Source organism: Physeter macrocephalus, chromosome 14 (assembly GCF_002837175.3).
Source record: "Physeter macrocephalus isolate SW-GA chromosome 14, ASM283717v5, whole genome shotgun sequence".
In the NCBI taxonomy this organism is placed as follows: domain Eukaryota; kingdom Metazoa; phylum Chordata; class Mammalia; order Artiodactyla; family Physeteridae; genus Physeter; species Physeter macrocephalus.
In genome coordinates, this window is record NC_041227.1 from 96,524,202 (window position 1) to 96,546,665 (window position 22,464).

The following is a 22,464-nucleotide window of genomic DNA, read 5'->3' on the forward strand; positions in this document are numbered from 1 at the left end:
ACCTGATGTTTTCTTAAAGCTCATCTTACCTCACAGGTGAAAGGACTGGGGGGTTGGGGCTGGAGAATAAAATTGGCTGTTCTGGCTCAAGCTTCCTCAGAGAAACCAGTGGAAGGTTACCTCTTTCACTAGCTGCCCCCCTCCTCTTCACTTGCTGTTAACTGCCTAAAATCTATTAAGAACATGCTTAATCTGTGGTTGACCAGGCAAACTGACTGTTAGAGCCAACACCCTAGAGAGGTCTCACTTAGGTTTAAAAAGCTCTCCCTTATCTTCCATCTTAGTCACTTACTCAGAATGATAGCACTTCTCTCCAGAATTGGACTAACCCAAGTCTCTTGTCACTTGGAGACCTTTGTAAAGCATGTTGGACTTTTCTCAAGGGCCTCAGATCTAGGCTGAGGAAAGACACCCCCCCCCGCACCCCCCTATTTCAGTTGACTGGTAGTGGGTTGCTTTCTGATGGAGTGTGTGAATTTTGGGGCTAGGAGGCCATGGATTGGCAATAGAATACTTTTTCTTGTAGTCAGCAGCTTATATTAGTTATAACTTATTATCATTATCGAAGGAGCATTATTAGAGTCAGAGGACTAACTAGTGTTACCTGGTATTACCTCTTCGCAATCTTTGTTTCCATGTAAAACTGTAAGAGGGAGATAATAGCTACCATACTTGCCTCTCAGGTATTGTAAGTATCAAATGGCATGTTTTGTGGTTCAGGTTAAAAGCAGAAGCTCTAGAAAAAAGTCTAGAAAATGACTTTTCTAGGTTGAAATTTTGGTTCTGCAAATTTCTAGCTGTGTGACTGGACAAGTTACTTAAATTTTTCTTGAGCTCATCTGAAAAATGGCGATAAATAATTGTACTTCCTCATAGGATGGGAGTGAGGATTAAATGAGATGATGAATGTAAGCTCTTATCACACAGTACCTTGCTTTGACCAAATACCAGCACTTTGTGTAAGCCACTACTCTTCATTATGTTCTTTCTTCATGGTCAAGAGATGAACTTGCATCTTATTTCTCAGAGCAAATAGAGGCCATTTTTACGTGAACCTTCTTTATTTCGCTTTCCTCCCCAGAATTTGTATCATTGTTCATTTTTACCCATATTATCAAGCATGACCCTTCTTCCTGTCCTTTTTAAGTCTTGAGTTTTTCAATTCTAAGGCTAGTTTTTCGTCTCCACTTGGATCTTCCTCTCAGTCTTTTTTTTTTTTCCCCTCATCAAGCTATTTATTCTTGTTATTAAAACTTGGACTCAGGTAATCCTGGTTATTCTGGAAAAAACACCTTCTTGTAGGGATCATTTAATCATCCTTTTCGACAATCACCTCTCCATGAAGCACCTTTCTTTTCTGACGTAACATATGAAAGTAGAGTTGTGGAAACAATGGTATACATGAGGCCATGGTTATAAGAAGAAAATGATAGTAGTCAAAAGAGACATTGTATTTATTGGGAAGTCTTATTGAGAACATTCCTGTTTTCTTCATGTGTGGTAAGGCAGCATATATCGTATGTCACGTATCGTATGAAGTTCACCAGCAGCTCCGACAGTATATAAGATGATAAAAAAATTATATTGGTTTTATACTGTGAGTAACGAGCCACACCATAAAGATTCTTGAACTGCCTTGGACCCCAGCCACAAGCACAGAAGTAGGTACAATTCCAATTAAACAGTGGACTATCTCAGGCCAGACAAATGTCTGGAAAAATTTAAGTGTCTTCTGAATACTTTTATATAAACCTTTGTGTGTTCCTTTTTCCATATAAAAACGTACCATGGCAATAGGCAGTACCAGCCACCCTGTGGGCATGGTGATGTTGTAGAAGGTGAGCCAGGCGGTGGCCAACAAGCCCAGGCGCCTCCTCTTGCCCACGGCCTTCCTCTCCTCGCCGGCCTCCGAGGCACCGCCGTTGGTGCCGTCCTCCTTGCTGGGGGGACGTGAACAAGAAGGGCAGGGGAGCGGGAAGGGGCCTGGCTGAGCACACTGCTGAAGCGCCGCGGCCCACTGCTGCCGCCACGGTCAGGCGCCCCGCCAGCCCGGCCCCCGGCCTTCCTCTCAGTCTTTGAACGGCCCCAGCTGAAAAAGCACAGCCTTTTGTCCTTTTTCAATTGCTGTCTTCTCCTTTTCTCTCAAGCTTCTTGGAAAAGTTGAAAGAATGTCATTACTTTGGCGTCTCTGTTGACTCCTTGAAAGACAGTAACTCCCCTCTATCCTCTGTCAAATTTGGGGGGGTTTGACACTGTTGAGCACTCCATGCTTCTTTGACAGAATTGTCTTCTTGGTTCTCCTCCCTTGACTAATTATCCTCAGGCACTCTTCCTTCTGATGTATCAGGTTGAGTCTGTCTCCACATCTGCCCTTTCTTTTCCGTTTCTACAGTCACTGCTCTAATTAATGCCACCGGACCACTGGAATAGTCTTTTACTGATCTAACTGTCCCTAGTCACTTTTCTCAATCCATCTTGCTTACTAGTCCTAAAGTCATTTTTTGGAAACACAAATCTGATCATGTAACTCCAATGGTTCCCCATTATCCCCAGGCTATTTTACTTTTAACAGTGCATTCAAAAGGATGACATCCTTTTCATGGTTATCTCTGGTTTTCGGTCCTAGTCACCAAATGACTTTATGTGTTCCTGCTCCTGTGCCTTTATATATTTTGTCTTCTGTGCTTGGAATTCCCTTTTCCATCTTCTCCCCTTGGCAAACTCCTGTGCATCCTTCCAGATCAAGCTCACATGTCTGCCTTATAAACCCTCTTCAGTGCTTCTTTACTTTGGACTTCCCTATGAAAGGTATATTCTTTGGTACATATTATGGTACTACTCTCCTTGTTTCTGTTTTGATGACCACTGTGAGACTGTGAGCTCCTTCAGGGCCTTATTCATATTTATTTTCTCTATAGTAGTTATATCAGTGCTTGGCACATGGTAGGCCCTTGTTAATATTTGTGTTGAATGAGTAACAGTCTAGTGTTTTGTTTCTTTAAATAATAAATGTCCTATGCCAGCTGTGATGCTTGTAGTCCTAATGTGGTCTCTATTTGCTAATGTGTTTTGGAAAGCAGTATACCAGTTCTTTACTTTTTTCTTTTTTTAATCAGTCTTATTTTTTGTCTGGTCTATTCTAGCTCTGGACTGGGAAGAATGGGAAAATGGGCATTTGTCTCATTTAATTTGGCAGTGCTAGTAGTCTGTTGGGTATTTCTGAGGGAGGTCTCCTTGGCTACAGAGGATGGTGGGTTTTCTCCAGGCCTCTGTAGTTAAGAACAGTAGTAGGAGAAGGACCTGATTCCTTCAGCGTCTAAACAGCAGGCTTTTGGGTAGGTTTGGCACATATCACTCAGTAGTGGTTATTAATTCATAAGTTCCCAACTGGCATGCCAGGCACACAGGTATGTGACGGGTGGTCTGAAACAGTGATCCCCTGGGGTCATGTGTAAGCAGTTTCATCCTTTTACTCCAGTGTGCTGAATACTTTATTCGTGTACCTTGATGTGGAAAAGTTGGGAAGCTCTGTGGTAAACAAATGGATGTGGCTGAGGCAGGGTTAGAACTGATACACAGAATCTTGGGGCTTAGTTGCCTTCCAAGCTAAGAAGAACTAATTTTCACGTCATCCCACGTGATAGCATAGGTTGGAAGTAATAGCAGGTTCAGTCAAAGTTAGGCTCATTGGGAGCAACCCAACTTCTAAACAATAGAGAACTGGTTAGATGAAGTGTAGCGTATCAGCCTAAGGAAATACTGCTTAACTGTGTACAATTAAGTTCATGGATTTGGCATTACATGAAATCCATTTACTGATCGCATCAAGGCAAAGGTACATCTATCTATAAAAATGACCAGTATCTGAAATGAGACTGTAAGAGGTTGGATTTTTTTTTTCCTCTCTCATGAAAGCTGCTTACTTATAAAAATGTCAAGTTTAGAAAAGCTATCTTAAAGAAATGGTTGATGTTATTAAAACTAGTAATTTGGGCAGACCAGGGAGGGATGTTTGTGTCAGTTTAATGACCCGTGAAGGTAATGTCATGGAGGGTAAACGTGGCCTTTTCTAGTGGTTCCAATGGATAGCAGGACTGCTGTGGTTGTGCAAAAAGATGTTACCGTATGCGGTTTTTAGGATCCTTTTGTTGGGTCTCTAACTCCTTTGGAATTAATATTGGAAAGGTGACTTGAACTGGGAGGCCAAAGACCTGGGTTCTAATCCCAGCTTTGCCACTAGATGGCAGTGACTTTGGGCAGGTCCTTTATTCTTTCCTGACCTCATCAATAAGTAGATGAGGTTGGGATGGATTTTTGAGGCCCTTCCCAGCTGTGATATTTTATGGTTCTATTATTTCATATGGTTCTTACTCTTTTCTTTTCAATGCCCAGGTATTATCCATGCAGCAGAGGAGAAGGATTGGAAAACTGCATACTCATATTTCTATGAGGCATTTGAGGGTTATGACTCCATCGATAGCCCCAAGGCCATCACATCTCTGAAGTACATGTTGCTGTGCAAAATCATGCTCAACACGTAGGTGCACATTAACTTTGGGATATGAGAACTCAGGTCCTTCATTTAAGATTTTCTGCCATGGCAGAGATGGCTTGGGCAGGGAGTTTGGCCAGTTAAAGAAGCAGTGGCTGCCACCTCGTGGGGCTGATTGAGGTGGAATGGGAGGATCAAAGGTAATCCAGAGCACTTTTCCTTGCTAGTCTTTCAGAACTGGGGAGACAGATTTCAGAAATCTCTTTCCCAGCCCCTCTGAGTGTTCTCCTCATCCTACAATTCTGTCCAGAGAGTTGTTGAGCACAGGACAGAGGGCCAGGAAATGGCTTACAGACCAGCACCAGCCATTGGGCCACCCAGAATGGGCGTGATTAAAGGAGAGGTTAGGGAGAGGTTTGAAAAAGACGACAACAGCAAGTATGACAGCTAGATCTTTTTCTAAAGATTTACAGAATTATTCCACATTCTTTTTTGGGAATAAATGAGATACTGGGATTCTTTTTGGATCTTGGGATTAAACAGGGCTCGTGTTTTGAAAGATCTGTTATACTGGGATTTGATTTATATGTATCATTTTGCCTGTTGTGTCTATTACTTCTGGTAGGTTCAGTGTGGCTTTCTTTTTCTTTTTCTTTTTCTGGCTATGTCGTGCAGCTTGCGGGATATTAGTTCCCTGACCAGACCAGGGATTGAACCCGGGGCCACGGCAGTGAAAGTGCCAAGTCCTAACCACTGGACCGCCAGGGAATTCCCAGTGTGGCTTTCTTTTTAATGTTGAGTTTTCCTGCTTTTCAGCACTGAGCCCAGAGTGGAGAAAGCCTAGCTTCTGTGGTGTGAGAGGCCTATGGGTTTAGGGGTGGGGGCTGACTACCTCTGTGGGCAGAGTCTTTTCAGAGGAAAAGATATTTGCCTAAACATATGCTTAGAAGCGTAACATCCTGGAGCAGTTGACCGAGTATGTATTTTTTTTTTAGCCCAGAAGATGTCCAGGCCTTGGTGAGCGGGAAGCTTGCACTTCGGTATGCGGGGAGGCAGGTAGGGGATGCCTTGACTGCGGTTCTGATCTCTGCTCACTCTGAGGCAGCGTGTTATTAGACATGGTGTTCAGTGAGACCGTGCTCTTCAGGTCTCCATTCCGCTCTTCATTCTTTCTTCCCCCCTCTTCTTTTCATTAAGCTCGTTCGGTATATTTCCTGTACTGTTAATTCTTGGCCTGAAAAGTCAATGTTTGGTGCTCTTGTGGGTATCGGGTGGTTTGAGGGACTTAAACAGAACTCAGAATTGAACTGTAGCATTTACAGTGAGTTAGGTTGCATTTAGCTTCGACCGGAAAGTGTATCTACCATGTTCTTGGCTTGAAAATTTAATGTGCGGAATAAGAAATCTTGGATTCTCCAAGAGTGTGGAGCCGGGTAAGGTCTGGTGCACATGTGCTTTAGAGAGGTCAGATTGCTTGGTGCAGAAACTAGGTTTTGATGACTCATTCAAGTGCTTCTCTTATCAGTACCTTGCCACTCTTGTCCTGAGTTTGGGTGTGGTCAAGAAGAGGCCTTTGATGGTCGGTAGCCCTATTTGTGATGGCTTTTGTGCCTGAATAGGTAAGAGTGTGACCTGTGTAAAGATGATGTCTCAGATGTCTGCATCATCACTTTGTACTTTACTTGATTATCACTGGTAAAGTAAAAGTAGTCTTTCTAGGTTTCAAATGCAGTTGTCTCTAAACAACAGACACGTTGGCTATCTCACTGTATCTTTGGCAGAATGTCCACAACAGATGATTTCTTTCTTCTGTACAAGTGGCCCTAATTGGCTTTTCATCAGAAAGTTTCAGATCAGCTCCTAGTTTTGACCAAAAGAATATTGGTTATTTCTGTAATGAAAGACTCACTATCATATCTAGAATTAGAGTTGAGGAGATGGGCTAAGAGATCTTAGGTCAAGTGTCCAGAACAAGGCCAGGTAACTAGTAATGGTGAAGCGAGACTTTGAACTTGGGTTATCTGGCTCTAAGTTTCATGCTATTCTCATTATGACATTTTTCTGTCTATAGGACAAATGCTGGAGACAAACTACACTAACGATTAGCTTTGCATCATTTTTAAAGTCTGCAGTGTTAGACACTACCTTCCTTGTTTAAGTACATAGGCTGGTACAAGAGGAGCTCCCTCTGGTCCTTTGTACCTTGATGACAGCTTTCAAGCAGGAGTCAGGCACTCAGGAAGATGAATGTTGTAGATTTCATGCTGAGCAGAGACTTAAGAGCTTGGTTGGGTACCTTTTATAACGTTTTCTAAAATTAGAAGTTGCCCCTTAACCCTTGGTTATACCTTCATCACTCTGGGGTTTTAACATTCAGCATGATACGTAGAATTTTGATGCTTCAAGCGTAATGAAAGTAAACCTTGGTCTGTGCCCTGCACCAAACCCAGCAGAATGAGTTTTTATAAAGCACAAGGTATGATCAAGTCTGAGGGCAGGAAGGCATCTGTGGGGTGTAGGGATAGGGAGTCTTGGAGGAGGGGGGAGGAAATCGCACTTCTCTGGCCATTTTTCCTTTTAGCTTGTCATCTTTGGAGAATGCTTTATTAAAGTCTCTTTTTTGGAAAACTTCCTATTTCCTAGTACCTTTAAGTCACTTCAGCTTTCAAAGGGAAACTGGTTGGCACACAGTCGTATTCCTCCAGCTTTTCTTCCTAGGCCTCTGAAGAAGAGCAGTGGTGGGGCAGGTTCTTCCTTGCAGCCAGAGGTTGTGTGGACATAGCATGTTCCTTATGAGACTTGTTGGGATGTGAGTGTGCAGATCACTTTCACTGTTTCTCTCTTTATTCTTAGACAGAAGCATTAAAATGTGTGGCTCAGGCTAGCAAGAACAGATCACTGGCAGATTTTGAAAAGGTAAGCAAGGTATTGGGTTGGTAGGGAACTGGTGGAGGGGAGGGGCATTTAAGCACTTTAAAAAGTTTTTTTTATCTTTAAATGATTATAGTTTCACAAGAAGTTGCAAAGATAGTACAGAGTGGGCTTCCCTGGTGGCACAGTGGTTGGGGATCCGCCTGCCGATGCAGGGGACACGGGTTCGTGCCCCGGTCCGGGAGGATCCCATGTGCCGCGGAGCGGCTAGGCCCGTGGGCCATGGCCGCTGGGCCTGTGCATCCGGAACCTATGCTCCGCAATGGGAGAGGCCTGCGTACCACACAAAAAATAAATAAATAAAATAAAGATACTACAGAGTGATCCCATGTACCATTCACCCAGTTTTCTCCAGTGGTTACATCTTATCTATAGTACAGTATCAAAACCAGGAAGTAGTTAAGCACTTTTGTACAATGAAACTTGTTGAGTTGTCATACCTCATTTATATACAGTACCTTTCAGTTTCAAAAAGTTCTGTCATCCTTCTTTCACTTGATTTTTTTTTTTTTTTTTTGGCTGCGTTGGGTCTTCGTTGCTGTGTGCAGGCTTTCTCTAGTTGCAGCGAGTGGGGGGACCACTCTTTGTTGCTCAGCATGGGCTCTATGTGTGTGGGCTTCAGTAGTTGCAGCACACGGGCTCAGTAGTTGAGGCACGCGGGCCCTAGAGCATGTGGGCTTCAGCAGTTGCGGCGCGTGGGCTCAGTAGTTGTGGTGCGCAGGCTCTAAGGAGCGCGGGCTTCAGTAGTTGTGGTGCGTGGGCTCAGTAGTTGGGGCTCGCGGGCTCTAGAGCTCAGGCTCAGTAGTTGTGGAGCACGGGCTTAGTTGCTCCGCGGCATGTGGGATCTTCATGGACCAGTGATTGAACCCATGTCCCCTGCTTTGGCAGGCGGATTCTTAACCACTGCACCACTAGGGAAGTCCCCTTTCATTTGATTTTTCACAACAAACCTGTTTCCTGTATTCTGTGCTTGGGGAAGCTGGAATTTAAAGAGGAGGCCTGGGTCACACAGCTCATGTGTGTCAGGGTCTGACACAAGCACCATGCGGCATGGTCTTAGATGTTACTTCAGCTCCAGAAATGCCAGGTCTGCTTCTCCTCTGTGGACAGAAGAGAAGTTTTGATGTGTGCATCTGGGCTGAAAGACACTTCCTTAGGACGGAAGTTCTAGGCTGGCCTTGCCTCCTGTGCCTTTCACTCAATGTTTGTGAAGGTTTGGAACGGGGGAAAGACTTGTCTAAGCAATAGGGTGAGACTTATACTTTTCTGAACCTCTCTCGTAGTCTGAGTATAATGACCAACTTAATAAAAACAAACCTAGATCCAGGAAGAAAAATAGTATGGACAGAAACTAGACCATGTGGCTCTCTGACTGTCCCCAGGGTTCATCGTCTTCCTTGAGGTTTCTTGCCAATTTCATTTCCTTACTTGGTATGATTTGCTTGCTTCCCTTAACACCTATAGCACAGCTGACATGAGGCTGGGATATTGTGAGAACATTACTAAAGGTAAATAAATCACATACACAAATAAAGAGTCTAGATCATTTTATTCCCAAATTTGGATGGAACACTTCTAGTAGGGATTAAAAAAAGGGTCTGTGATCAGATATTTGAGAAACACTAGGGCTAAACAAAATTAGAAAGGTACTTTGTTTTCTGTGCTGATATTCCTTATAAAACCCGAAGAGCTAGCTGTGGAATTCAGCATTTCCTATTATTTAACCTCAGAATTCCCCCTCCTCCTGCCCCCATGGAGGCCTTATTTGTTCTGTGGAATACATATTGAGAACTGCTTTTGCAGTGAATTTAGCTTGCAAGCTGAGCTGCTCTTAGGGCTTACATGGTTTGAGCTGTCAGTGTGAGGCTTCTGGACAGGAAGATGGTGCCTAGGGTTAGGCTCCACCTTTTACTTCTTTTCATTTTCTTCTGCCTTCAGTCATGGCTGTTCTTTCATCTTCCCAAATCCTCCAGAACTACAGTCAACCATGTAGTTACAAGGGCCAGCACACTACTTAGGAAGCTGCGAGTAGCGTGACTTTCAAGTCCTTTTCTGTGCCAATCTCGGCTCTTTTGGCAGGCTCTGACAGATTACCGGGCAGAGCTCCGGGATGACCCAATCATCAGCACACACTTGGCCAAGTTGTATGATAACTTGCTGGAACAGAATCTGATCCGAGTCATTGAGCCTTTTTCCCGAGTACAGGTAAGAACCCTCTTGGGGACTCTAGCTCTTCTCTGGTGGCAGGGGGTTTCTGGCTAGGCGTCCTCACTGTAGCCACCTCCCTTCCCACAACCATCCAGAATAGGAACTCACTTCCAAGGGTGTGCCTGCTGGGCAAGAGACGCCCCAGAGCTTGGGATTTTCTTGACAGGGAATGAGAGTCAAGGAGAGGGATGCTGTGGGGTAGAGGCTGGGGAGGTTGCCCCTGCTTGTTTTCAGCGCAGTCTCCTCCTAGCTTTTGTAGTCACTGTGCATGTGGTAAATGCTTTCTGTTCTGGGTGTGTGGGACAGGAGTGTATTTGTTGTCTGTAGTGATGCAGGGTAGGTAGATGGACCAAGCACAAGACACCTAAGCACAGCCAAAGAGAATCTGTCCCTGTAGAGACATTCGGCAGGATTTCAAGATACAGCACCACCCTTATCCCGGTATTAGAGGCAGAAGTAAAACTTTCAGTGTTGGTGTCTTTTTACCTTTCCTTTTAGATCGAACACATATCTAGCCTCATCAAACTCTCCAAGGTAAGGAGTCCTGAGCTTGTCTTGAGGGTAGGGATGGGGAAAGGGGCATGTGGAGGGGCTGCCATTTACACCCGCTGGGCCTTATTGCAAAGCTCCCAAGCTTCTCAGTGGGGACTGGGGACCGTGGGCTGAGAGCTGCAGATGCATTGTTGCTGTTTTATTTTCAGACCATTTGCCATAAGATCCTTTTATACAAGGCTATCATGTCAGTGTGATCTCTGACTAGTAGATGCTGGGCCCTTTAATCATGTGCTTTGATTTTAGGCCGACGTGGAAAGGAAATTATCACAGATGATTCTTGACAAGAAATTTCATGGTGAGTAACAGTCATACAGGCAAGGGGGCTGGTGGAAGTGATGAAATGGTGAAGAGGCATCATGCTCTTATTTATCTTGAAAGAAGATGCTCCATTGTATCACATGGTGGTTCCCTGGGATCCTTGCCCCTCTTATGCCTGTGATGAGAGTGTAATAAACATGCATGAATGGAACAGGAAGATGACTTCTGTTTCCCCTCCTTTCTGGAGAAAGTGAGGCAGCTAGGGAGTGGGCTGCTTCTCAAATGCTCGTGTGTCTAATCCTTTCTTTTACCTGGGTTTGCTTGTGTTTTCTGCAGGGATCTTGGACCAGGGGGAGGGTGTCTTGATTATTTTTGATGAACCCCCAGTAGATAAAACTTATGAAGCTGCTCTGGAAACAATTCAGAACATGAGTAAAGTAGTGGATTCCCTCTACAACAAAGCCAAGAAACTGACATAGGTGAGTGCTGACTCCGGGACCCGGGCCCGGGCAGCGCTGTCATCTGCCTGTCGAGACTGAAAGCCTCCTGGTGGCCTTGCGGCTTCCCCGATTGACACTGCTCTGTCTTCTCTTGCAGAGTTGGATCTGTAGCGGTCCTTTGGAGAGTGTGTGTGGCGGGAGAGTGAAACCTTTGGGGAAAATGCTAGGAGATTTTTTCTTTCTGTTCTACTTTTTGCTCAGAAAGTTTTTAAATCCTCATTTGGTGCATCTGTATTCCAGCCGATAGGTGTGCCAGTTTTCATGTAATCTTTACTGGCCCAACTTGGGAGTGGGGAAATTGCTTAAAAAAAGAAAAAAAAGAAAAAAAAAGGTTATTCTAAATAAAAGGAAAAAGGCTTACACTACCTAAAGCTGTGCTCTCTGCCTCCTGGGAGAGGGCCGCCAAGCCAGGCACTCCGCCAGCCACTGGGGCTCCTAACCCACCCACTGGGCGTCACCTCGCCTCCTCTTCAGAATTGGGTGTTCGCCTGACTATCAAAGCAACGACTTTTTATTCTGTTTGTACTGAACCAAAACAAACAACTGTGTATAGACTGCTATTTTACTTTTTATTTGAAATGAGGCATTTCGGTGTCCTTTCCCCTGCCATGTGGCCCATCCCCCCGCCCTCCCCCCAACAATGGCTCCAGCAGACTGGCCGAAGGTCCCGCCGCCGCCACCGCCGCAGCAGCACCTGCACGGCTCCGCTCCAACCTGGGAAGGAATGGGGACATGGCCAGGAGCTAGTGTCACCATGGCCACACGGGGAGCAGTGTGGGCCCTCAGGGGGCCTGCTGTGCATGTGGCTCTTTTTAACACAGTAAACTAGATTAGATGTCAGTGTTTTAACTGCCCCTCTCCTCTGCTCTTTTCTCTCTTCCCCTCTTTCCCCTTCTCTCAACCAGGAGACCATCCCATGTCTCTCTTCCTTCCTCCTTCCCCCTCCAGGGGAGCCAGGCTGTCAGAAATCCTTCAGCTTCTCTCCCCATCCCCCTGCTTCTCTCCTGCTGTCAGATGGATTTATTCCTTTTTTAAACAGTGAACATCGGAAATGAGACTGTGGGGTGTGTCGTTCTTTTTTTTTTTCTCCCAATTTTTGTTGTTGGGTTTTTGAGCAACCTCATGTCCCCCTCCCAGGGAGCTTTCTTTATTTACCTCTTAGAAATGGAACGGATGGGAGGTAGAGCACTGTACTCCAGCATGCTTTGTTTTATGATGAGATTACATAGCAAGGCTTTAATGCCATTTGGGCAGGTAAGCTTCTGCACCTCTGTTGTGCTCAGCTATATTTTCTTCTTCCTCTCATTCTTCTTTGTCTTCTTTTTTCCTCTCCCCCTCCTCCTGCCTCCTTCCTGCTGGCCTCCTTTTATCTTTCTTTCCCTTTGTCAGATTATCCTTCCAGGTTTTCGTAATAAATTTATATTTTGTAAAAGGATTTTGTTGTACCAGGTTTTGCATCCTCACTGAATCTGACTGGCTTTTATTTTCCTCTCCAAAATCAGGTTTTTGTTCTCAACATCTTTCCCCATCATGTCCAGTCACTGTTTTGGTTTTGGCACCATCAATATCAAATGTACAAACGGTTCTTGCTAACCAACACCAGGTATATCTGATGTTCAGATGAGTTCCAATAAAAACAATTTTTTTTTCAAAAAGTGTCCTTTCTTGAGTGCTGGAGGGCTTCTGATCAAGTCCAGACAGCTCTGTGTAGCCCTCTAGACTGGACAAAGCTCTACTGTCTCATTTGCTTCATGGGAGACCTTTAGATCCGGGGTCAAGTGGAGGGCTTTGGGTGAGAAAGTTGGTCTGTGAGGGCTAAAATGGGAAATGGGGCTCAGGTATCTTTGTTTTCCAAGGCATCGTGGTCCAGTGAGGACATGGGGTTTGGGTTGTAATATCCTCTGAGCCCGTTTCCTCACTTACACGACAAGGATGGCACTTCCTTGGTAGGTAATTGTGGTGGGAGTGTTACATGAAGTCATGGAAGTACAGGTTCCTGGAGAGCCCTGGCATTCAGTTGTGGCTTAGTTTTACTTTTTTGGAATCTTGTCCAAAAGGCTTGATTTTCATACTACCCCTCAGACCCTGGGAGTGACCTGTCTTGTGGGGCTCTGAGGCCACTGGGAGGGAGGGTGGGCTCTAGCCACCAACTCCAGTCTGAGCCACTCTCTATTCTCTTTCAGTATTGTGTCTCTGTGTATAGTTTTACTTAAGGAAGAGTTGTGCTTCAATAAAGGGCTTTAAAAATATTCCAAAGGGATCCAGAGCCCGAGCAGTGGGGGGAGGGCAGTCTCAGGAGCTCAGTGGGGCAGCAGCCTTCTCTTCATCTCCCTGGGCAGGTCTGCTGACTCCTGCAGACCCGTGCTGTCCAGTGTGTGGCCATGAGCCCCATATGGCTGTTGAGGCCTTGAAATTGTGGCTAGTTCAAACTGTGATGCCCTGCAAATGTAAACAAACCAGACTTTGAAGAATGTGAAAAAAGAATGAAAAATTGCTCAACGTCTTTTATATATGTTGAAATATTTTGAGCATTTATTGGGTTAAATGTACTATTAAAATATACCTGTTTCTTTAACTTTTTTAATGTGGCTGCTAGAAAATATTTAATTCTCTACGTGGCTTGCATTTGTGGCTCATGGTTTTTTTTGGACAGTGCTGCTCCAGACCTCGAGGGACTGCTTCCCCTCCCAGGCCTTGATAAGCTGCATCTAGGTGCAGAGAGGGTGGGGTGGCCCATGGGCTAGCATGGGCCTGGCTCCCTCACTTATGGGCCCTTCCTGGCACCAGGCTTCACGGTTCCTGGGCTTCCTTGTGTGTTAATGAGATCCTGATGGCTTTGGGAGCGGCGGCGGCTGCCGCCCTTGGCTGTGGAGCCCTGCTGCATGCTAGTTATGTAACCTGTGCTGCCCAGAAAGGCCACTAGATGCTGCTCTGTGATGCCTGAGAGAACAAAGCATGACTTCCTCAGGAGCCAGGGCTCAGACCTGCTTTATTTGGAACCCCTTCTGGGAGCTGGCTGGCTGGGGCCTTGGCCTCCCTTTCTCAGAGTGGTATGGGAAGGGGGCATGCAGAGGATGGGAACTGTCCATGGACAACCCAGCTGTGCATGTAACACGCAGGCTGGCCTTTCCGCAGCTAGAGATAAGACTAGGATAAAGAGGCTGATTGATGGGGTTGGGATTTGGAGAGCTTCCCTGCAGTTCCCTGGTGAAGACTGGGAAGAAAACAGCTGTGCATCATTCATCCAGGTCTGCCTCCTGGGTCCTTGATCTGCCATTTTTGGCAGATTGTAGCTCTTCCTTTGCTTTGCAGTTGGAGAAGTACTGGGAGCTTGGAGGGGGAGGGGGGTTGTTGGTGTGTTGAGTGAGCAGAGGAGTGATGTGCCTCAAAACAGGCAGAGCAGGCACAACACGGGTGGACAGGGTTCCAGGGTTCTTCGGTCACAAAAGCCACTGTGCTGGCAATGCCATCCCATTCATGCTCTGCTGCACACATGACTTTGCCTCTGACAAGTGTGAGGAGGTTGGAGTAGTTCTGCCAAGAGCTCTTTTTGAAGGTAGTAGGGGAGGGCTGGCTGGACAAAGGCAAGAGAGGACGCAGGCTGGAAAAGGCCCAGGCCAATGCGATCTTCCATGGCTTGGGAGATGGGGTGGGGTGAAGTGGAGGTTGGTACTGCCCACCATGAATTGGAATAGTTAGTATTGAAATTTTGTAGGTACAGGTAAGTACAGGGTGGCTCCAGATAGTTCTGAGGGGTGGATTACAGGCTTAGAAATCTAAGCATATTTTGGGAAATGGAAAGCACTTAACCCCTGCTCAACACTGGAAAGGCAATGTGGACATGGCTGAACTCAGGAGCTGGGCCTCCATTAGGGGCAGGATGAAAAAAGGCTGGGGTCCAACTTTGCCTTAGGAAGAGAGTCATTGGGCCAGTGGACCTGGAGGAGATTGATTCATAGAGCTCCTTACTATGGAGGACAGCTCCATTTGAAGAGCAGGTAGGGCTTGTACACTGAGGAATGTTCAGAGGGAGGGGCACACTGGGCTAAGGGCCTGCTCTTATCTTCTAAGTCAAGATGACGGCTACTGTGGATGTTTCTCAAGGACTCTACAAGGAGTAGCCTTCTGGGTACAGAGTAATGCATTTCCCACTATATGGTCACCAAGGCCCCTAAAGCTTTGTTGCCACTACTGACAGAGGAATCTCTGGGTAGTACTTTAGCAAATTCTAGTACTTTCTGATGGTAGCATTGTTTGAATGATACCAGATTTCTTTACTGCTTAGAGCAGTAGGCAGAACTGGCACAGGTTGTGTGCTGGAGTGGTCTGGGAGTCAGGGGATTGGGTGTTCTCTGGATTGCAACTTCCTCATCACCAGGTCCAGAGGCGGTAATTTGGATTAAGATATGGTTTAAAGTCTCCTGTTTCCCAGGTTTGTGGTCAAATCTGAGTCAACCTCCAGAACTAAACTAAAAGAATAACGAAGAATAGCCTTTGTGAATGATCTGGATTCTTGTTCCTTGTGAGAGGAAAAGTTATTAGAACCAGAGTTTTACTCAGAATTTAATAATTTTATGGGCACCGAATCTTCAAATTATATATGCTTAGCATGAAAAATATTTAAATCAGCAGATCAGAGGCTGGTTGGAGAAGCAGTTGCTTCAGTTGTTCTATAATAGATAAGAGGGCCGGTGGAAATTTTGAGGTCACATTTGTGATGGGCTCAGTATTGGCCCTTCTCTGGGGCAGCCACCGAGCAAGGAGTCTCAGGGCTCTGTCCCAGGTGTGGTGTGGGAAGGCCAGTCGCTCTGAACCTGGGCCGTGGGCATTTACCTGGGATGGGGCAACGGAGATCCCGGAGGGAAAGGCACTCAAAATTGATGGGACAGTCCCCTCGGGATGCTTGGGGCACTCAGGCGGCCTCAGCAAAGGCTCAGCCTCTCCCCACCCTGCTCCCTGAGCTCCCTAGCTTCCTTCCCCGGGAACGAGGAGGTTAAATGGAAGGAGGCTGCTCGGGGTCCTAGCCTCCGTGGATGGCTTCTCTGGCGGCCAGGGCGGGGACGCGGCCGAGAGCGCCCCCGCAGCCCGCAGCTGCCGGCGCCGCGGCGGGAACAAAGGCAGCACGTGTCTGGGCGGGGCGGCGGGCGGGGTCGGCCCTCGGCCCCGCCCCTCCCCGAGCTTCCCCACCCGCCCGAGCTCGGCTGCGCGGTGCGCCCGAGACTCACACCGCCGGGCGGTTGCTGGCGGGGCGGCGCCGAGAAGGCGGCGAGCAGTGCGGTAGCGGGGCGGCCCCGCGGGGCGGGGCGGGGCGGTGCCGCGAGTACCCACCGCCCGAGCCCGGGTCCTGGATGGGGCGCGGCGAGTAGAGCGGCGCCTGGGGCTCGCGGCCGTGTCGCTGCCAGCACCGCGCGCAGCTGGTGCTGAGCACGGCGGCCGCTCCGGCTCCCGGGCGAGACCAGGCCTGGCCGGGCCTGCGCGTGGGCCGCGCGCGCGCCCGAGAGGGAGGCCGCTGAGGTGCGCGCCGGGGCGGGCGCGGGCGCGGCGGCGGCGAAGGCGGCCGAGCGGGGGGCGGGGCCGCGGCGCCTGCAGAACCTTGGACAGAAGCTCCGGAGCCGCCACCGCCGCCGCCGCCGCCGAGCGCGAGCCCCGCCGAGCCCCGCCGAGCGCCGGGACCGCGGCGTCGAGCCGCGGCGCGCATTGCGGAGGGTGCAGAGCGCAGGAGCCACCTGCTCGGTAAGCCTGCGCCTCGGGCCGTCCGCTGTCCCCGGGGAGCCGGGCCGGGGTCGCGGCCGCGCGCGGTGTCGAGGCGGGGTCCCCGGCCGCCTCCGCCGGCTCCCGGCCCCCCGCGCTGCCATCCGGACCCTGGAGGGCGCGGGTGCCGGTGCCGCAGTGGAGCGGCCGAGTTGCGGCGCGGGGGCGCGGGCGGGGCCGTGCCGGCCGGGGAAGGCCTGGGCGCGGGTCCGGGGCCAGGTCCGCGGGGCCGCCGAGGCCGGGGCGGAGGAGCGCGACGCGAGCCCCGCCTGGTGCTGAGAACCATCTTGTTTTCCACACAGATCCGAAGGGGCGGCACGCGACCCCGGGAGCGCCCCGGCCTCCCCCTGGCCGCCTCGGGCTCGGTGAGGTGTTTTGTCCCTCCGACCGGCAGGCTGGGCGCGCAGGGGCGCAGGTCCCCGCCCGGCGCGCAGCGGCACCATGGGCACGGTGCTGTCCCTGTCCCCCAGCTACCGGAAGGCCACGCTGTTTGAGGATGGCGCGGCCACGGTGGGCCACTACACGGCCGTGCAGAACAGCAAGAACGCCAAGGACAAGAACCTGAAGCGGCACTCTATCATCTCCGTGCTGCCTTGGAAGAGGATCGTGGCCGTGTCGGCCAAGAAGAAGAACTCCAAGAAGGTGCAGCCCAACAGCAGCTACCAGAACAACATCACGCACCTCAACAATGAGAACCTGAAGAAGTCGCTGTCGTGCGCCAACCTGTCCACGTTCGCCCAGCCCCCACCGGCGCAGCCGCCCGCACCCCCTGCCAGCCAGCTCTCGGGCTCCCAGACCGGGGTCTCCTCCTCCGTCAAGAAGGCCCCGCATCCTGCCGTCACCTCCACAGGGACGCCCAAACGGGTCATCGTCCAGGCGTCCACTAGCGAGCTGCTGCGCTGCCTGGGTGAGTTTCTCTGTCGCCGGTGCTACCGCCTGAAGCATCTGTCCCCCACGGACCCTGTGCTCTGGCTGCGCAGCGTGGACCGCTCGCTGCTCCTGCAGGGCTGGCAGGACCAGGGCTTCATCACGCCCGCCAACGTGGTCTTTCTTTACATGCTCTGCCGGGATGTCATCTCCTCCGAGGTGGGCTCCGACCACGAGCTCCAGGCTGTCCTGCTGACCTGCCTGTACCTCTCCTACTCCTACATGGGCAATGAGATCTCCTACCCGCTCAAGCCCTTCCTGGTGGAGAGCTGCAAGGAGGCCTTTTGGGACCGCTGCCTCTCCGTCATCAACCTCATGAGCTCCAAGATGCTGCAGATCAACGCCGACCCCCACTACTTCACACAGGTGTTCTCCGACCTGAAGAACGAGAGTGGCCAGGAGGACAAGAAGCGGCTCCTCCTAGGGCTGGACCGGTGAGCCCGCTAGCCTGCATCACGGCTCAAGGATTCAATTCATTTTTAAAAATTTATTATTAAATCAGATTTTGTGTACAGTATGTGTCTAGCGAAGCCACGAAGGGCCTCTCCCTTCCCACCTTCTCTCCTTGGGGTTTTCTTCAGCCCTGCCAAGAACTCTGGATGCTTTTGAACTCCCGAACCTTGTGCAAAATTCAGAAGATGTATTCAGAGCCACCCTGGCTCCTGACCTCTCACTTTGGGGAATTCAAAGGACTGACCTGCCTCTGCCGCCTGTGCTCTTGCTGGACCAAGGCAGGGGAGGCTGCCCTCTGCTCCCCACAGCCAGTCAGCCCAGGGAGGAATTGGAGTTTCTGGTTGGAGGCTCTTTTCCGGGTCCTGTTTTGGGTCCTCCATTCTCCCAGAGGCTCCTGGAGCCAGCCACCCTGACTGAGCCGCATGTGGGGTTGTGAGGCAAGATGCCCGTGGCCCTGGGACAGCCTCTTCAGTTGAGGGGAAGCCGGCCTGGTGCAAAGATTGTGACCTGTCGTTTGACCGTGCACGACCCGCTTTGCTCTTTTTTCTTTTTTAGGGAGAAGGGCTTTCCTTTCGTGGAGACGTGGAACTCGCCCCCTCCCCCTGCTCCCAGCGTGTTGGCAGTGTTGGTTAACAAGCTGGTTTGACTCATTAAGTTCTTTCATTTTGGGTCCCAGCTCTAAAGGGGTGGGGTGAAGCTGGGGACAACTCCTTTCCTGGGTGAATTTTTCATTTGAATCATGCAGCTTAGTCACCCTGTGGTGAAGGCCAGGACAGCTTCAGGTGCCCATTGTCAACAGCCTGCCTTCTGGGCAGGTGGGGTTGCCACGCCTGGGACTGAGCCGGTGCCCTCCTAAGGACTAAGGCCTCTTGCTGGTGCACGTGACATTTGTCCTGCAGAGCTGCGGGGTGGGGGGGGGTGTCAGGGATCAGGGTGATGTGGTGATGATGTACCCCCGCCCTTACCCCTGTTGATTTAAAGCTGTTCCCAAACAGTTCAGTTTCTTCTGAAGGTGAAGCCTTGTCCCGAAAGGCCCAGTGAGACAGCTGGATCTTGGAGACAATTATAAGAGGGGAGCAGAACTCCTGATTGCCTGCTGATTCTACAACTGATCATTTGCAGCTGCTGGTTTTGGTTTCCACCTTAACCTGGTTGGTGGCTGTAAGAACACATGATGTGTACTTAATCAATTTTCTTTCTAATTCTCCCAGATCGGTGGCTTGGGGCTTGGGAGAGGACCAAGAGAAGGGAGCAAGTCTTCCTCTGTCCCTTCGGCTTTGGGGAACAAAGACTGATGTGAAGATGCTACAGAGAATTCTCTCTTCCAGTCCCAGTCCCCCAGGGGGTGCTGGAAGGGGAGGCTGGGGGGAGGCAGGGGGCCGTTTTACATAGGATTAGCTTCCAGGTGGCTGCCGATTTCAGCAGAAGCACTACTGAAATTCACAGAAAAAAGAAAAAGCTGTGAAATTGAGGTCCCGATTTAATAGGCCCAGAGCCGAGCCTACGGGCCCGTGGTGCTCCTGAGGAAGAGGGCCTGCCCAAGCGGGAGAGCATTGGCTGCAGCTGCGCCCCGAGGCCCACGCTGAGCCTTTCTCGGGACCGCCAGCCAGATAACCTGCCGCGGGGCTGGAAGGAGCCCGCGGCTGCTGGCGCGGACCTCGCCGCGGCGCCTCTTCTCTGCTGGAGTTGTCACCCAGCCCGTCTGTGCAGATCCTGCTGCCATGTGTGACCTGAGGTAGGAGGCCCGTGGGGGCAGCGGGCCCTGGCGGCACACGAGAGGGGGGTCCGGGTGCCGACTCTCAAGAGCAGGGGCGCGGGTCTGTAGTCGCTCCTTCGCGGGCTGCGCTGGGCTTGAAACTGCGGCAAGGCGCATCCGCAGGATTCCAGTTTTGTGCGTTTCCTTCTCTCTCTCTCCATATTTATTTTTTTAAGTTTTGGAGGCGGTGCAAATTTCAGGAGTGGTTGGGGACTAAGGAAAGAACTCTCTGGTTCCATCAATGTGAAGCCTGGTGGGGTCTCCTCCCTCCCTTGCACTGGTCATCAGTGTTGTGTAAAGGAACTGATATACTTGAGTGTGCAAGCAATGAACCCATTTGACATGCTGCTATGAAGACTACTTTTAGAACAATTAAAAAAAAAAAGGAAAAAAACTAACCTACAAAAAAAAAAACACCCTTTATTCTTTCATTGTTGCTTTTACAGTGATATTGTGCATGCAAACCAGGAGCATTTTGTGTCTTAAGAAAAATAATCTTAGAACAGATGGCTGTGAAAATTACACCCGTGCACAGAACAAGTCACAGGAATAATAGTTCAGGATTTGGTTTTTCTCTTTTTCTTGTAAACCTGAAGGGTTGATATATTCTTTCCATGCAGTTATTAGAACTTAGTTTTGCTCCAGCAGTTGTTAAACTTGCAATGAAAAGAAAATGTGCCATTTTTTTTCACTCGGAATTATTCATAGCTGTATATTTGAAACTGCTAATTACACACGTGCGATGTATGTTGGTTTTTTAGTGCAATTTCTTCTGTAGCTATTCTTTGACCAAACTGTGGGTGTTGTTAATATTAATTTATATTTGTCTCATTTTGTATGTATGCGTAGCGTGTTTGTAAGTATGTGTGGTTTATAATCTGACAAGGTCATGAAGCTCAGTTTGGCTGTAATTTAATTCCCCTTCCCTTATTTTTATTTATTTTTGTACTGTGCTGAGTAAATAAAATGCACTGACCATCCATTACATAGACCTTTTCTGTGGGCACATCCTTCACGAGCAGGCTGGGGGCCCCACTTATAAATGATTCCTGTGCTCAAAACATAATTGGATTGCATTGTGGGGGAGGGGAGTATGGGAGGAGGGAGGGTTAGGGGAGAGGCCTTAACAAGCGCGTTCATGTTAAGGTGATTAAGAAAGAAGCACAGGTTCAGTCAACTCTGGTTTCTCAGGAGTTGCTCTCCGAAGGCTCCCTTGGCTTGGTGGAGCTGGGTGACCGGGACCTCCCGGCCAGAGGGTCGGGCCCAGGCATGGCCTGGCGAGGGCTGGCTCAGCGGGTCCCGCAGGGCACCCAGCTTGGCACTGAGGCTGCTGCCCCAGGTGTCCTGGGCCTGGCTCTGCCGGTGGTAGACAGCCCAGAGGCTCCCAGGCCAGCAGGGGTCCATGTGGCTCAACCCAGTCAGCCTAGCTCTGTGCAGGTTTCTGAAAGAGAGAACTCCAACCCCGGGGCTCCCAGATAAGCAGCCACCCTAAGCCCCTAATTGTGCCAAGGGTGGGGCCCCCTACTGGCTGTACTGCCAGCGGTCTGTGCCCACTCACGCCACCACCCTGAGCTGCTGGGACCTGGCGTATTGGACTTGGTCCCCCCCCCAACCCCCCTGGCCCTGTGCCCCGCTGGCTGGAGCTGCCCTGGGCCTGGGGGCGGGGCGCGATGCACCTGCTCAGGTGGCACCTTGGAAGCTGTCAGCCTTGTGATCAGGGCATCTCCTTTGTCTGAGTCAGAAGCCATCACTGCGGGCTCCGTCCCGCCAGTGACCGGGGACCCGGTAGCATCCTCTGGCTGCGGGGCCCTTGGGTGCTGGGGATGCCCCATCTCCCCGACCCCAACCTGAGGGCTCGGGGAGAGGCTGACCAGCCACGGCTCACTCAGACCTCTCCTCGAACTGCAGCCCTGGAGATCCCAGCCTTGCCTTTATTCTATACGTGCTTCGATATCAGTAAACGTGAAAGCAGTGAGCTTTGAGTCTAGTGCACAGGCCTCAAAATGGTGGGAGAAAGTATTTGGATTTAACTCCACTGCCTGTCCGCCTCCTGGCTTCTCCTCCCCCCAGCTTCTCACTCACTATTGAATACTTTTCATCAACAGCCCCACGTAAACTATCCTCCATTTTTACCTGATTTGTGTTTAATGCTCCCTCCATCCTCTGGGATAACAGTTGAATTTATAGAAACCAAAATTTCACAACTGTAGATACAGTTTTCAATTGAAAAAGCAGAACACGTTTAAACGTAAGATTTAATGCTTTATTGCTCTTGATGATAAATCAAAATATGCTTTAGAAATAAAGTTAATTTAATGGAAAATAGGAATATACGCACCAAACCATAAAACCGTTTTTAATTAAATCAAGAGAAACACTTCATTGCATACAATCACTGTGTCCTGCTTTCCCCTCAGCACTGTGATCACACCCGAAATTCTCTCTTCAGTTGCCACACACTGTGACTTCCTGTAGGACATCATGAAAAAGTGCTTGTGGACGGCAGCGGTGCTCTGGCTGAGGGCTCAGGGACCAGAGGTGACATCAAAAGGTGGGAGGGCAGGACTCCAGACCCCGTCCTCTCCAGCCTCTGAACGGCACTCGTTTGGCATGTTCTTTTTGGTGTGTCTAAA

The 22,464-nt window shown here is 49.5% G+C and overlaps 2 protein-coding genes and 1 pseudogene across 2 annotated transcripts in view; 2 read left to right on the forward strand and 1 right to left on the reverse strand.

Moving 5' to 3' along the window:
• Positions 1-12,376, forward strand: part of PSMD11 (proteasome 26S subunit, non-ATPase 11) — a 30,505-nt gene extending 18,129 nt beyond the window's left edge. The window contains exons 7-14 of the mRNA XM_007106577.4: positions 4,393-4,537; positions 5,488-5,548; positions 7,346-7,408; positions 9,503-9,628; positions 10,130-10,165; positions 10,430-10,481; positions 10,781-10,923; positions 11,042-12,376. Coding sequence (XP_007106639.1) covers positions 4,393-4,537; positions 5,488-5,548; positions 7,346-7,408; positions 9,503-9,628; positions 10,130-10,165; positions 10,430-10,481; positions 10,781-10,923 — 626 coding nt within the window. The 3' untranslated portion in view covers positions 11,042-12,376. The remainder of the gene's footprint in view (positions 1-4,392; positions 4,538-5,487; positions 5,549-7,345; positions 7,409-9,502; positions 9,629-10,129; positions 10,166-10,429; positions 10,482-10,780; positions 10,924-11,041) is intronic.
• On the reverse strand, positions 4-3,632 carry LOC112065974 (very-long-chain (3R)-3-hydroxyacyl-CoA dehydratase 1-like; annotated as a pseudogene).
• A 4,149-nt stretch (positions 12,377-16,525) lies between the features above and the next one.
• Positions 16,526-20,811, forward strand: CDK5R1 (cyclin dependent kinase 5 regulatory subunit 1). The gene is made up of 2 exons (XM_024127625.3): positions 16,526-16,677; positions 16,998-20,811. Exon 2 carries the CDS (start codon positions 17,137-17,139, stop codon positions 18,058-18,060), a length of 924 nt encoding a protein of 307 aa, XP_023983393.1. The 5' UTR covers positions 16,526-16,677; positions 16,998-17,136; the 3' UTR covers positions 18,061-20,811.
• Positions 20,812-22,464: the final 1,653 nt, after the last annotated feature.